Source organism: Haliaeetus albicilla, chromosome 21, assembly GCF_947461875.1.
Source record: "Haliaeetus albicilla chromosome 21, bHalAlb1.1, whole genome shotgun sequence".
In the NCBI taxonomy this organism is placed as follows: domain Eukaryota; kingdom Metazoa; phylum Chordata; class Aves; order Accipitriformes; family Accipitridae; genus Haliaeetus; species Haliaeetus albicilla.
The window spans coordinates 685,048-699,733 of NC_091503.1; the positions used below are offsets into that span (position 1 = coordinate 685,048).

At 36.3% G+C, this 14,686-nt stretch overlaps 1 protein-coding gene across 2 annotated transcripts in view; it reads left to right on the forward strand.

Annotated features, from left to right (window-relative positions):
* Positions 1–14,138, forward strand: part of MTRR (5-methyltetrahydrofolate-homocysteine methyltransferase reductase) — a 36,350-nt gene extending 22,212 nt beyond the window's left edge. For both annotated transcript variants that reach the window (XM_069808831.1, XM_069808832.1), the window contains 7 exons: positions 360–540; positions 2,376–2,418; positions 2,869–3,055; positions 5,315–5,433; positions 6,877–6,969; positions 7,056–7,235; positions 8,228–14,138. In XM_069808831.1, coding sequence (XP_069664932.1) covers positions 360–540; positions 2,376–2,418; positions 2,869–3,055; positions 5,315–5,433; positions 6,877–6,969; positions 7,056–7,235; positions 8,228–8,372 — 948 coding nt within the window. In that variant the 3' untranslated portion in view covers positions 8,373–14,138. The remainder of the gene's footprint in view (positions 1–359; positions 541–2,375; positions 2,419–2,868; positions 3,056–5,314; positions 5,434–6,876; positions 6,970–7,055; positions 7,236–8,227) is intronic.
* The last annotated feature ends 548 nt before the right edge of the window (positions 14,139–14,686 follow it).

Consider the following 14,686-nt stretch of genomic DNA (forward strand, 5'->3'; position numbering starts at 1 on the left):
CTTAACTAAAGTGCAAATACATAAATAAGAAAGCCTTTCATAAATTTGGAAATTTTCAGGGAATGGGTTGTGCCTGTTTATTTGTCTCTCCCCTGCTCAGGCTAAGTAGGATTTTCTGATCTGCTAGCTTGTTCCAGACATTAGAGGAGCAGCCTATTAAAAAAAAAAAAAAAAAAAAAAAAAAAAGAGAGAGAAATGTAAATTTTTCATAGTAGGTGAAAGTGTGCATTGGGAAATAAATTGTATTATCCATTAACCCATCAGGTGACTGCTTCCTGTCCCCAGACAACCCAGTTTTGTGACCATTTTCCAAAATGGACAAGTTTTTTTACCCTTCACTCTTACTTTCTTCCCCACAGGCATTTTTGCGAGCTCTTGTAGAATGTACCAGTGATGCGGGAGAAAAACGGAGGCTTCAAGAGCTTTGCAGCAGACAAGGAGCCTCTGATTACACACGCTTTATTAGAGATTCTAATGTTTGCTTGCTGGATTTACTTCATGCTTTTCCAAGCTGCAAGCCTTCACTTAACCTGTTAATTGGTAAGTGTCTGATTTAAATATAATTAGATTTGGTTTCTGAAAATGCATCAGACTAAATGTTCAATTTCCCAAGGAAGGGGAATAATTTTTCAGTTAACTGCTTTAGAAATATTATAGTATCCATAGTGATCAAACTAAAACTATTGTTGGGGATCAAAGCTCTGTTCTCCAGTTTGTAGTCTTTGACCTTCATTCTGCAAACACTTAGGCACATATCTATGCTTCAGCTGACTCTGGATTGCTCCTGTACATAAAAACTAAGCATAAGGTGTTTGCAGGATTAGGGTCTTTAAGAAACATTCATTAACTGTTTACAATTAAAAAAGACATGTTTTTACAACTCCTGATTTCCCTGTCTACATGTTCTTTTCTTGTGCTTTACCTGTTAAAATGGAAAGCTTTGCCCAGTATATTTGTATTTATGGAATGTCCAACACGCTCACTGGGTTCCTTGTATGAAACATTGAAGGAACGAGACTCCAACTGTAACCATCTCAAATACATCTGAAAATACTGGCAGTTATTTTCCAGATTAAAAACCAGAATTTCTTAATATGCTTCATTATATGAAACAAAAAATTGCTTTTTATGTTCTTGCAATCGTCTTCTCCACACCTACACCAAATCTCTCCTCCTTAGTACACTGTGGGGATTTAAGAAAATAAATACAATCTCTGCTTCACTTTATACAAATACATGATTTTTCACAGTGAAAGCAAAAACACTTAGCTTTTCAAAGTGGTATGGAACATGCTGTAGCAACTGAACTGAATAAAAGGAAATTTGAAAGTTTTTAAAATGTGTTGCCCCAGGGAAGTAATGTGCTGAATGGGCTTAGCATCTTCTTTAAGTGATTTCACTGAACTAGCTTTTCTTAACTCTGACTCGCAACTATCTTACGTAGCAGAGCATCTTTAAAATATGTCAGGATGTCCAGGTACTAGTTGGAACATCTGCAAAACAGTGGTACATGTGGAAAAACAACTAGAAAGCAGTTAAACTGCATGTTACCCTGTTACTCCACTGTATGTTTTCTGGCATTTGCTACACCCAATTTTTCTGGTATTGCTTGCCTATTGTCACCATTCCCCACCACACTGTTCACTTAGTGATAGGTCTGTCTCCTTTTAATATGCCCTTCTCCTCAGTCAAAATGTGCAGTCTGCATGCAAGTCATTCCTTTGAAGGCACCAGTGAGTTTGACCTTTTCTGTATATGTGCATACATACATAGATATAAATGTGTGTGTGTGATATATATATAGTGTATTTCTCATTGAAAAAATGCCCAGTAAACTTATGTCTCTGTTGTTTTTTTAGCTGTGATTTCAAAAATTTGCTTAGGTACTCATAGTGGTTTGAAATTGAACTGGCATATCTGCTTCTAGGACATGATATATAGGAAACTTTCAATCAAGTAATTCCTATTCTGAGAGCTTTTGAGCTCTTATATGAGAAGTGGGGAAAATTAAATTTCAAGCTTCACCTTGTCCACTAGCTACTGGCATCTCTTCTGTGCACCTTACAGTTGTTTTTAATTGACCAAGAACCCCATAAATTAACTGTTGTGGCCTCATTTTATAGGATCTCTAACAGATGTTCCATAAAGTCTAAAAACATTCATAGTAGAGTTCATGACTTAATAGCTTATTTCTGAACCACAAACACTGAATGTTAATAGGATAAAATTACAGTTCAATTATAATATGCTTGTAATCTGTTGTAGTGTAAACACTGATTATATGATATTTTCACTTTCTTTGGGGTGAATCAAATAATAAGTGATGCTTCTTTTTTCTTTTTTTTTTTTTTTTTTTTTTTTTTTTTATTTTTCAGAACATCTTCCTAAATTACAAGCCAGATCCTATTCAGTGTCAAGGTAATGAAATATTCAGACTATATCTCCTTGGTAATTTAGGTATGCATTTTTCTCAAATGTGTGTGTGTACGTTATGATCTAAAGAAGAAAGAAAGGAATGAAGGATAAAACCTGAGGAAAAAGTGATTGTGTCCCTGTTGCAAAAAAACACAGGATTTGACTGTTTCAAACAACATTGTTTTGAGTGTATGGCAAGACTTTGGTAGAGTTCTCAAGAACAAGCTCACACACACGTGAATCTGGTAGGAATTTGGATTCCCTTCTGTAGGCACTGGCCTCTTGACTCCAACCTTAAGGCGTTTTCTAGCTATATATGAATATCACATGGTTATTTGAACACTGAGAATCTTGATTTAATTGAGGTGGTTTGGGCTGCAAATGGACCTGCTGTGAGATTATACAGCTATCTCTCAGGTTTGGGTTTTTCTTTTTATACTTTTGTCTTTGCAGTTCAAACTTATATCAGCCAGGAAAACTGTGGTTTGTATTTAATATTGTGGAGTTCCCTGCCTGTCCCGCTAGACCAGTCTCACGGAAAGGAGTATGTACAGGGTGGCTTGCTGAGTTAGTTGCACCTCTACTGCACCCCAGTAAAAACACTCTGAATACAAAAGGAGGAAGCTCTTCAACTGAAAAGGTATGAATATTAGACCTAAACTCCTTAACCGTTAAATTTATGCATGTTTGAAACAACTGCAGGTTTCTTTGTTCACTGCTCTGATATCATGCAGGTGTTTTGGCAGTATACACCTTCATTTTGCAGTTCTGCCCTACCTGTAAATTTACCCTTCCCTCTGTAACGTGTCTAGAACTTCATTGCTAAGTTGCTAAACTTACATTTTACTTTATCTGTGGATACCTGAGTTGTGAAACTTCCCATTGCTGAAAGGCCAGAGTTGTTTTATACCCCACTGTAGTCCTAAGTGAGTCTTGGATGATGTTTTTGTGGACTAAAATACCACTGTGCAATTAAATGGTTATGACTGTTCGTGTTGTAAGAGAGAGGCACTTGGTCACTTCCAGAAAGGGTGCAGGTAATAGGAGAGAAATTGTAAAACTGACTTCTTGTCAGCTCTCACACAGTTTGCAAAGGCCCAGTTATTGAATATGACACAGGGGACAGTTGTCTGTGGTATTTCTGATGTCCATCAAAGATGGTTTGGCATGGTGGGTATTATTAGGAGAAGGTACTTCCTCCCTCCTCCTTTTCCTTTCATGGCAGAGAATCTATGTAATTAATTGGTCTCAAACTTATTAGGTATAAGCTAATTATTAAAAATTTGGAATTCTACTATATAATTAATATGACAAAAGAACTACTGCCAGTCTAATCTATATTTGATTAAGAAAAATGGAAACAAGCATAGAATTTGGTTACAAGAAAACTGTGCCAATAATTCAAGGTGTTCGTCTGGCAAAATGGAAGGAAACCCCATACAAGTTATCTTCATTTTTTAAAACTAACTCAAAAGACAAACTCATTAATATGTGCATCATATATCTTATTCTAGTATTCTGTTATTTATTTACAATATAATTGATTTGCAGTATATTAAAGATCAAACATGAAAAAGAGGTGGAGTTAAAAAGAAAAAAAAATGTTTATTACATGAGTCTGAGTAAAGTTCAGAACTATTTGCATCTGCTGTGCAAGCTAGAATTCAGCATATGTAAATGTGCAGCAATACATGTAGATTGCAGAAATATGTGGAATACCAGTACAAAATAGATGAGTGTGATCTTATGCAAAATACCTTAGATTAATTGAAGACACTTTACAGTATAAATGTGTTTACCACTTGCAGTATTTTTTAAAGGAATGACCGTTTGGAATCATTAATAGGGAAAATGTCCTCCTAACTCAAGTGTGATTTGAAGTAGTAAGTGGAGCAGAAATACAAATATTGCCCCTCACCAGCAAGAATTATACTATTTTCTTACCATCATGGAACCAGAAAAATAATCCTTTTTAATGTTGTAGTATCTGTAGTGAATTAAATGATAAGAAACGAGTAGTGCTAAACGACTCAGGTTTACAGAACAAAGTTAAAATAACTTGGTCTAGTGCTTCACTCCTTCCTTAAACTTGAAAGTAATTAATATGCAAAATAAATTGGATGTTTGCTTATGACTAATGGATGAAGCTCTGCTATGGCTGCTGCTAAGTCTTGAATAATCTTTTAAAGAATTAAAAATAGTCATCTATCATTTTCTATATATCATGTTAGCCATGCCTCAGAGAATAGTTGTAGAGTTCCTATGAAAATTACATTTAGACTTCCCTTCAGACACAGATCTGAAGATCAGAATTAGAGTTTATCGGTGGAATGATATGAACCATTTTCCAAGATCTTTGAGCATTTATGTGCCTCCTCTTACCCATATGCATTTTTGGAGATCATGTAAAACTTTTATGAAAATTAAGAAAGCGAGCTCAGGATCAGTAGGCTTCAATTCCCTATAAACAAATCCTCACCTCCATTGGAATATTTTTAGGTGTTCACAATGTAAAAGAAGGTTGAGTTGCCTATAATAGCAATAAACTAGCTTTACATCCCTTTGAGTACCAACACCAAACTTTCCATGAATTCTGTAACAGTATTCCCCACATTTATGGTCCAGTCAACTTTCATATTCAGAAACTCATGTTTGTGTGTTTTTCTCTAGTTTTCCTCCAGATGGATTAATAGGTTTGTAAATATGGTGTGGTTTTTTTCAGAAACTCATGTGAAATTTTATTCTAAATGTCTGTGTGGCATTAAACTCTGAAGCTTAGGATATGGAAGGGTGTTTGGGCACATACACTATGTAAATACCCTGAAGGTTCTAAAAATTTCATGGTATTTTCACTGCTTAAAAATATTCTTCAATTGTATTCTATGTAATTTCATTTTAGATATCTATTTTTGCTCGTCCAAACAATACTTTCCACTTACCTGCAGACCCATCTGTCCCGTTCATGATGGTTGGTCCAGGAACAGGAATTTCACCATTTATTGGTTTCCTACAACATAGGTATGTACCAAGTTGTTACATGGAAAGCAGCCTTTCTATGTTGAAGAAAATACAGCCTCAGGTTTTGTGTACAAATGCAACTTATACTTTCATGTGACTGTATTTAATGTCCGTAGTGAATATATGAGGAATTGGGTGAATTGCAGAAACAGTAATAAGAAATTAAGTCCTTTATCTCTGTGTTGCTAGTGGAAGTCCTGTAAGAGGTTGGTAGTTTTTAGAAACAGTGTTGATTGGCTTAAGTTTGGTATTCAAAATCCATTTCCTCCGGAAGTGGCATCTATATTAAAAGCCTTGGCATGATGAATGTCAAGTTTTCTCCCACATTTCCTTATTTCTGTGTGTTTACACATTTTGATGTTTTAAGATGAGGAGCTTGGCACCTGAACCCACAACTGGGCAGTAGTCTTGGGTTTGTATTTGAGGGAATGTAGTTCCCTTTTTTCCCCCCTCCAACTCCAGCAGCGCAATTTTGCAAGGCAAAGAGATGCTTGTTCAAAAAGTGACGGATACCACATCACCAAGGAGGTGTAAAAACATGATCATTTGGAGCAAATGAAGAACGGGAAGAGTGGAATATTTGGGTGGGAATGGTTGCAAGGTATATATATATATAGGTAATCAACATATATCATTCCTACGTGACTCATTAGTTCCGGCAAGATAATGGAGTTTCTTGTGTCCTCTAACAATTATTTTTAAACCATTTTATTTGAGAGAAAAGTGAAATTTTGACATGATGTGTCTGACTCCATGCTTCTGCTTTAAGCAAATCATTATGTACGATCCTTACAATCCTTAATTTTAACTCCTAAATATACCTTTATCTCTCAGAAGTATTTTGCATTTTATTTTAAAGGATTTATAGCATTTCATAAGCATTTGATCAATGATAAATGAAATCTCTATCTCAAAATGTAACTAGAAAGTTGCAGCTAAACCCCCTCTGAAGTAATACCTTCAGCATTATTTCAAGAAAATGCAATAACTCTCCTGATGATATGGTAGTAAATAGATTGTTATTCATAAAGTCTAGCAGGTTTCTACAGCTAAATGGAAAGCATGCTTAAAACTGCTTTGTGCTGAGTTTTCCCAGGTGTTTTTATAGGGCTTCCAGGGAAGGATAAAGGGTAATGATCTCCTTATTCAGCAGTCAGGATAGTTTTGTAAGATGTTTGGAAGCATCAGTCTTGACTATTCCAATATGAAACTATGGCAAAAAAAACCCCTTTGAAGTTGATTGATTTTGAGCTGGGCCAAAAGTGAGTAGTCAAGAAAATCAAATAAGGAGGGTTTTACTGCGATTTACCTTAAGTCGTTTCACATTTCTGCCAATCCTTAGGTTTATTAAAGCACTATTTTAAATGAGAACTAGGTTGTAGACCTTTTAGATTCTTCACTTGATAAAACAGGATTGGGTTTTGGTTTTTTTGGTCTCTTTAGGCAAAAGCTCAGAGAAGAACATGCAGACTGGGAATTTGGAGAGACATGGCTGTTTTTTGGTTGTCGGCATCAGGATCGAGACTATTTGTTCAAGCAAGTTCATTATTTAGCATTCATTTTGTATTCATGAGGGAATGCTGATCTCTGAGCCATTACTAACAGTTTCTATTGCCTTTCAGAGATGAGCTCAGATGTTTTCTTGAAAATGGCACGTTAACTCATCTTAAGGTTTGTTTCTCAAGAGACTTTTCAACTGCAGAAGTAGCCCCGCCTAAATATGTGCAAGACGTCATTAGGCTTTATGCTAAGGAAGTTGCCAGAGTCCTGCTGAAAGAGAGAGGTTACTTCTATGTATGTGGGTGAGTAGCGTGCAGATGGACTGTCTCAGAAAGAACAGAGTTAGCAGAAGTTTGAGGCTTTAGAGAGACTTAGAGCTGTCTGAAAGAAAGGACCAACATGATGCTGAAAGAGCCTTCCTGGAATCCTAGAATTTCATCACTATGTCTGTTTTTTTTCCAATATGGTCTTGAAAGCATAGCTTGTAGCCACACAGTTTCAGTGGTTGCTTTAGTCACTTATTATTTCTTTTTCTTTTTTAGTATTCAGTTAAGCTATAGGAGGTTTCAGGCTGAAAGATTTCTCCTGAGAAAATGAGATATTTGAATACATGTGATGATAAACTGCACAGCTGTGAGATAGCAAGAGGCTTCTGCTATTTTGCAGGCTTGGGTAGGCCAGAATGCTAAAGCTCTGTAATAGTAATATATTTTACAGTGGGAAGGTTTTTTTGTGGATGCTAACTTACCTGGAGGTTTGAGATCTGTAGGAAGTTTGTTGATAAATGGACAAACTGTTTGAATATAGAGCCCAACGTCAATATGTTCTTCTTCAGGAATAAATGCCAGCTATTTGTATTAAAAATAGCATTATTAGTAAGTGGAGGTTTTGTTTTGTTTGTAGGTTTTGTTTTTTTTTTTTGTTTGGGGTTTTTTTTATATATTGGACCCGTATGGTGATACAATAATAAAAAAATACTTCAGCAGGTCCAATTCTCCCTAAAAGAAAACAATTACTCTGTGACAATTCAACTAAGCTTCCAAGGGTTTTTTTTTCTTATAAATTACAGCATGCTGAAAACTTTGTAATGTTTGATTGAGAGAAACCATTGTCACTGTCAATGCTCAGCTACATGAAAACTCAGTGAGAATCTTGCCATACAAGCTATATTTTTGTTTGGGATTTTTTAAATGCCTCTTTTCCAATATTATCCTGCCTCTGAAGCTATTGATAAAAGAAAAAATGCACTATTACGCATTTTCCTCCCCTCCCCACCTTTTTTTTTTTTTTCCAGAGATAAGAAGCACATGGCTGATGGTGTAAGTGATGCTGTAGTGGACATTTTAAGCATGGAAATGGAAGCTGACAAATTGGAAGCAATGAAAATCCTGGCCACGCTTCGAGAAGCAAAACGATATTTGCAGGATGTTTGGAGCTAAATATTTAGCTTTTCCTATGCCTTTGTAACACAAAAGATTTTGTTTCAAACACAGGCTTTTGACTAAAAGTCATTGTCAAAAGTGCTGTCTGTAGTCACCCAAATCTTAACTTTCTCTATTGACCTTTCAATCAGGAACATGAAACCTTTTAAATGACAACAAACCAGGCTGCCTTTTGAAGTGTGGGTGCTTTTAACAGTGTTACCTAATGGACTGTCTCAGTGCCTTGATTCTCTCATTTTGAGATTTGGTTTAATGTAGAAAGTAAAAACTTCTGCACTAGTACAAGTATAATTGTATGTTTACATTACATCATATATTGTCTCCTATAATGCGTAGGTAAAGAAGCTACAGAGTAAATATGTTACACATTGATCTATGCACCATCAAATACATTGCTGACTTGCCAAGATTTAATTAAACACTTGCTAGATACTTCCTGAGACTATTTATATATTTTCAGCTTACACAGTGACAGTAACTGGAAAAAGGAATGAATGTTCAGTGTTGCACAGAAAGGTTACTGCAGAATTTCAACGCTGAAGTTTTCTTTAAATACTTAGCTTTTTCATTCTATCACTACATCATATCTCAAAGTTTTGCTACACTCCATGCTAATCCTTATCAGATTTTCCTGCATAAGTCTTTTGAATTTATTTTCATTCCTGTCTCTAAAATATTTGTGGTTTAATTTATGGGCAAACTCACCAGTTGCGTTGAATTTGGTTGCTGGAGAAATACTGCTGAGTAAATATATTCTCAGATTACTAAACTAATTTTTTTTTTTAAGTTGAAGACATAGTAAAATGTAGTGTTTTGAAAGCAGTTGCCCTTACATATGACAATCCACTGCAAAAATCAAGTTGTTGAAAGCAAATTGTTGAAGTATCTGGTCTTCTTTCTAACAAGGGCCATTTGGGGTGCACACAGGTGAAAGAGTAAAAGTGTCAGTCATCCATGCTTCTCTTCAAATCCTTTCTCTCTTCCCTCTGCTTTTCCTAACTTCTAAACATCCATGTTGTCTTCTTGGTTCCTTGTCATACTTAGATCTTTAAAGATTAATACAAAGTGTGAGAGAGTTTTTTAGACAAATCATTGTTTTTTTCCTAGGGAGAATTCTTGTTTTGTTTTGCCTTATGTATAATCCGCTTATTCCAAGTCTTGTGGTTGTCTAGTGATTATTAGTTAATTGGTAGGTGAATCAAGAAAAACATATGGAAAAAATAGGACAATCAGTTAGAATAAAATTGTGTGTTTAAAGAATAAACATTGTAGTGAAGTGCATGTTATTAAGGTTTTGATATAACCTGTGTAATGATTATTTAAATATCATTGGAAGAGATCAACTAAAATTTTCTGCAGAAATTCTTCAGCAGAGTGGTTATATCAATCACTGTCATGTAATCTCTACAAAAAAAGCTCCATAGGGAGAGATGGCTTACACTAATTGCAGACTGTATTTTTTGATCTTTGGCACATAAGAAGGGAAGAAGTGCTTCTTTTTGAAAAATACTCCAATTTTAAACTTTAATGGAAATGACTAATGTGATACAAACATCAACATTTTGCATCACCCAATCACCTTTAATGGTTTTAAAAATTATTAATAAAAGAAAAAGCTACCAGTATTGCAACAGTAAAGATAAATCATTAATTACCTTCTGTTAACTGGAGTTTGTTTGGAAATAGCACTTATTATATCATGTGTCTTCTCAGATAGGATTTATGGTTTTCAGTGCCACTTGGAAGTTCTTGGAGATTACAGAGAAAACTGTTTTTCTGACTGCAGGTTGCAGCTTTTCCCAGATCTCGTACAGGCATTCATTTTTATCATATCACAATACGGAAGTTGCGATAACCATTTTAGTAATTCTACAGGTAATAGCATAGCACCTTTTGGGATATTAACAGTTGAGTGTCCTTTTCTGATTGTGTGCGTTGCATTTGACAGGGTCTGATCTACGACTGATATTCGTGTATTTCCCTGCTCCTGTTACCAATTCTCTACAAAACTAAAACACTTGGATTATGTAGTAATGTAGTGGTAAGTCTGTAGTGAAGCACATGAGCTTTATTATGACCTCTTAGAACAACAAAAAATAGTTGCAGCTTACTCTTAAATTTATAACTGCATGGTGCGAAGCCCAAAGTTCAAACAAACTGGAATAACCCTAACAAACACCACCCCATGTTACCTGAAGGAAGTATTTTTGCATTCACATTCGGTGACATGGAATGAGCAGGAAAGGCAGGGAGGAAAGGACTTCTGAGATACAGGAGTCATGGGGATGGAGAAGGCTTGCAATAAGAACTGTACATTTTTATTAATTAAATTGTGTCTCCGTATAACTGGATAGTGCCAATCTATGACTCCTCCTCAGTGTGCCTTAGAAAAGCATTATGGGATGGATTTTACTAGTATCTCCTAAAGCTAAGCAGCAGATTTTTTTAACGTCTTTCAGCTTTCTTTCATTAGAGGAATATCATGTATGTGCTTTTCCTTGTAATTCCAGAATTGGTTACAGAATTCCTTTGTTGTTTAAAAGAAATAGTGAAAGTTATGTACTGTTTCTTACATTTGAGAGGCTTATGGTCTTTATGCTGGTAACAAGGACTGGTTATTATGCTAAAGCTGTTGTTTCCAGAGAAGCATTAATGGTGAAGCATTCCTTATGGCCTATTTTCTCATCAGTTTTTGAATGTTATTCTGAATTTGTGAAATAGGGTTGAAGTTACAATTTCTCTTTTAATCTACAGTTTCAAAATAGGATTTACTTTTCAAGTTACTAAACTCATGCCATATTTTTTCAGTTTGCTGCTTCTAAGTTCAAGCTGACTTCACTGCATCTGGAAGCAGAAGTAGTGTTTCCATGTTTTTTGCACCTTTATTTCCTCTCCCTTCCCCTAATCTCCCAGCTTTTCAGAAAATCTAGAATATTGGCAGAAGTAGGATCAATACAGCTCTCTGAAGATACTGAGCATCTTGAGAAGTTTCTTCTGAAAAATAACAAGGCCCGATGAGGGAAATGTCAAAATCACAGAACGTGGCTAGCATGTCCATTTAAGGATTGAACTTCACTACTGAATGGTACCTTAGGTGTTGAATGGCACAGGAATGGGGGGGGGGGGAGGGAGGTTATTGGAAGTAAAAGTCAAAGTTGATTAAGTCTCAAAATAAAATAAGCTTGTGGAATAAGGCAGGGGACTTGTTGCAAACCATAGAGTTTGTAGGCAATTTGAAAATGTGGAAATAGCTTTTTCCCTCTTTCACCATTCCAAATTATCAGCAACCATGATTTGGAGATGAATCTGACATCATTTTACCCAAAATGAAATGTTTTGTTCTAAGGAAACTTAGATCACTGAGCTGAAATGTTTTGCTGGGTTCTCCAAACATTGGTTTATTTGGTAAAATTGACTTGGCCTCCGTAAATACTTCTGTTCTGTCCGACTTTGTGAGTAGGATACGAAAAGACTTTAAAACAAAAAACAAACAAAGAAAAAACACAAACACCCATACCCACACACCCACACCCACCCTTGGCTGATAAACTTTTGCTTTTTACCTCAAAGGAGCAGGACAACATCAAGTTGTGTGCTGTGCTGGTTGAACCTGTTTCATGCGTAAGCCTTATCCTATTTTTGATCACTCCCGGGGAATGTGTGGTGTATTGCTGTCTGCTTGTTTCCTTCGGAATTTAAGCCCCAAGGCCACAGGTTTTGGCTTAACTGCATTCCAGTTTTACTTTGGAACTAAAAATGAGGAAACAAGTATTAGCTTAAGAGAAAATGAGTCTGCTAAGGCTTATCAGCGATGTAATTGGGAATTGTGCTCATAACTCTCTTCCTTTCTGTCTTTGGTACTTCTGTTACTCTGTCTGAGCACTTGCCAGCTATGTACATGATCCTAACAGCTATTGCTCTGCACTGCTCTTAGATGAACTTGCGTTCATTTTATACAAAGGGAAGCCCAGGCAAGGAAAGGACACCAAACTGCCTGAAGTAAATGAGATGAACAGAGGCTTGAGCTGCTGTTTCTCCAAGTGCCATGCGACTGAGTAGCTCATGAATCCCATCTTTCTCATGCATTTCCTCACTAATTGCACTGTCTGATATCACAGAAAATCTGGTTACTTTCCAAAAGAGCTGAGGTGTTTTGTAACGGTAAGTTTGAGTAACTTTTGTACAGTGGGATGGAAAATCTAAGCCTCAGGTGGGATCCACTTTGTATGTATGTATGTATGTATATATTTCCCACCAAGGACCTTTAGTCTGGTCAGGGCGAGAGAGGGACAACCGCTGCTTGGACCTGGCATCACTGCCAGTTCAGATCAGGGCCTGATACAGACTGGCATGTACGTGTATACCAGGGAGTGTTCTTGCCCTCAAATTTCATCCCTGAAAGAATGCACTTTTAAGTGTATTTTTAAATAAAAGCCCAAGCCTGTATTTGCCAAAACTTTGTGGTTTGGGTTTTGGGTTTTTTTATGTTTCATCACCTGGTAGTGCATCCGGTGTAACAGAAGACGAGGTCACACATGGGAACGTCTGTTTTTCTACATGTGAAGCCAGTGTCAAATGTAGCAGTACCTCTCATGTTCTTGTGCAGATTCCAGAGGTCTCTCAAGCCCAGGTACTGCTTGGCTTATCCTCAGGAACATGGTGAAATTGTGTTGTGGGGGTTGGTTGGTTTGTTTGTTTCCTTGTTTTTTTGACAAGGTGTATTTCTGATTGTTCCCATCCACTACACCCCCTGTTAGGTGGTAGCTTCGGATATGTCCTGCTCTTAGGGGGACTCCTGGGACTGAAGGATTTTTCTCTTCCTTGCCCAACAGAAATACCTGTGCAACAAGGTACTTCTTCTGGTGGAACCATCTTCCTCAGTTGACCCTTCATCCTTCTGTAATGATTTTAATTTATTTTTCTTGTGCTTTCAGGTTATTTTTTTTAATAGAGCCCAGCAGTGAGAATTAGTTTCCATTAAGGCTTTTAAGAGCATTTACCAGGCAGGTTATATTGTTCAATTTTTATTCAGCTGGTTAGAGACGATCAAGACAGTGAAAGTGTTACTATTCCAATATATTCAATGAAAAAAAAAATTCCATTTCTGCTTGTTAGATGTTCTTCAGCTTCCTGCTTGTCCTTTGCAGTCATTCATATTGCTGCACAGGGCAGGAGATGTGTGGAATGCCAAAGTTAGTGGCATCTGTGCACTTTCTACGTGGAGCCTTCCATTAATCAGTGGCTTACTGTGCTGTTAGTTATTGTAAATACTCTGAAAATCCTAACCTTTTTGAAGCCATCCCTGAATGTTATGTAAATACTTCTCCAGCAGTTATATTTTATGCTGCCTAATAGCAATTACTGTTACTAGACAAAGATGTGTTGTCACATAAACCATACGGAAAATATATACTGCATGTTTTACCTAAATGTTATCATGTAGCCTTACTAATACTGCTTCCCAGATGATAGTATATCTGTGTTGTTGAGGGTAGAAATATTTTGTTAGGTTCCGTGCTTGGCTGAAGTAGTGTCCATGGTGGATATGATATCAGATGCCCATACCTTAAGACTTTGTGCTTTTTAAAACCTTTGTCAACACCATGCTATAGATAATTTTAAATGTATCTGACTCAAATCCTCTGCTTGAATGGACAAATTCAGCTGCAGCTGTATATAGTGCTAAATTCCACTTAAATAACCATATATATATTCAGTCCATTATTCTGTAGGTCTTTTTTTTTTTTTTTTTAAAGAATAAAAGAACACTTACAGCAAACAGATATGAAATGACCTGCCTGAAGCTCAAAGCTCAACATCAAGCTTTACGGTTCACATGAAGTCATATGCTTGCAACTTTTATTTTCTATAATGTAAATATGGATATTCTCATTGCATATTTATGCATTTAGCAGTTTGATATGTTGATGGCTTTGCACACCCAATTTATTAGTGTCTCAGTTTCACTGGATGTCCCTTGTACAAGAGGGACTTTTTTTTTTTTTTTTTTGAGTAGCTCTGTCATCCTGCGTCTCAACCTGACAGCTTCAGATTTTTTCCTGCTCTTCAAATGGAAACTTTATGCCTCCATCTCTGGATCCATTTCACTTCAGTTATGCTTCATCCGAGTTGGGAAGTACAAAACTGAATCCAGTAGTCCAACCTGAGACATGACAGTGATTATATAATAAATAACAACAGAATATTTTCAGTTTACTTTCTATTCTGTGCTGTTTTTGGGGGTGTTGTGGAGGAACAAAAATGGGAGAATAGCTGCATGCCTGCTGGTGATTACAGGAAGAATATTACAT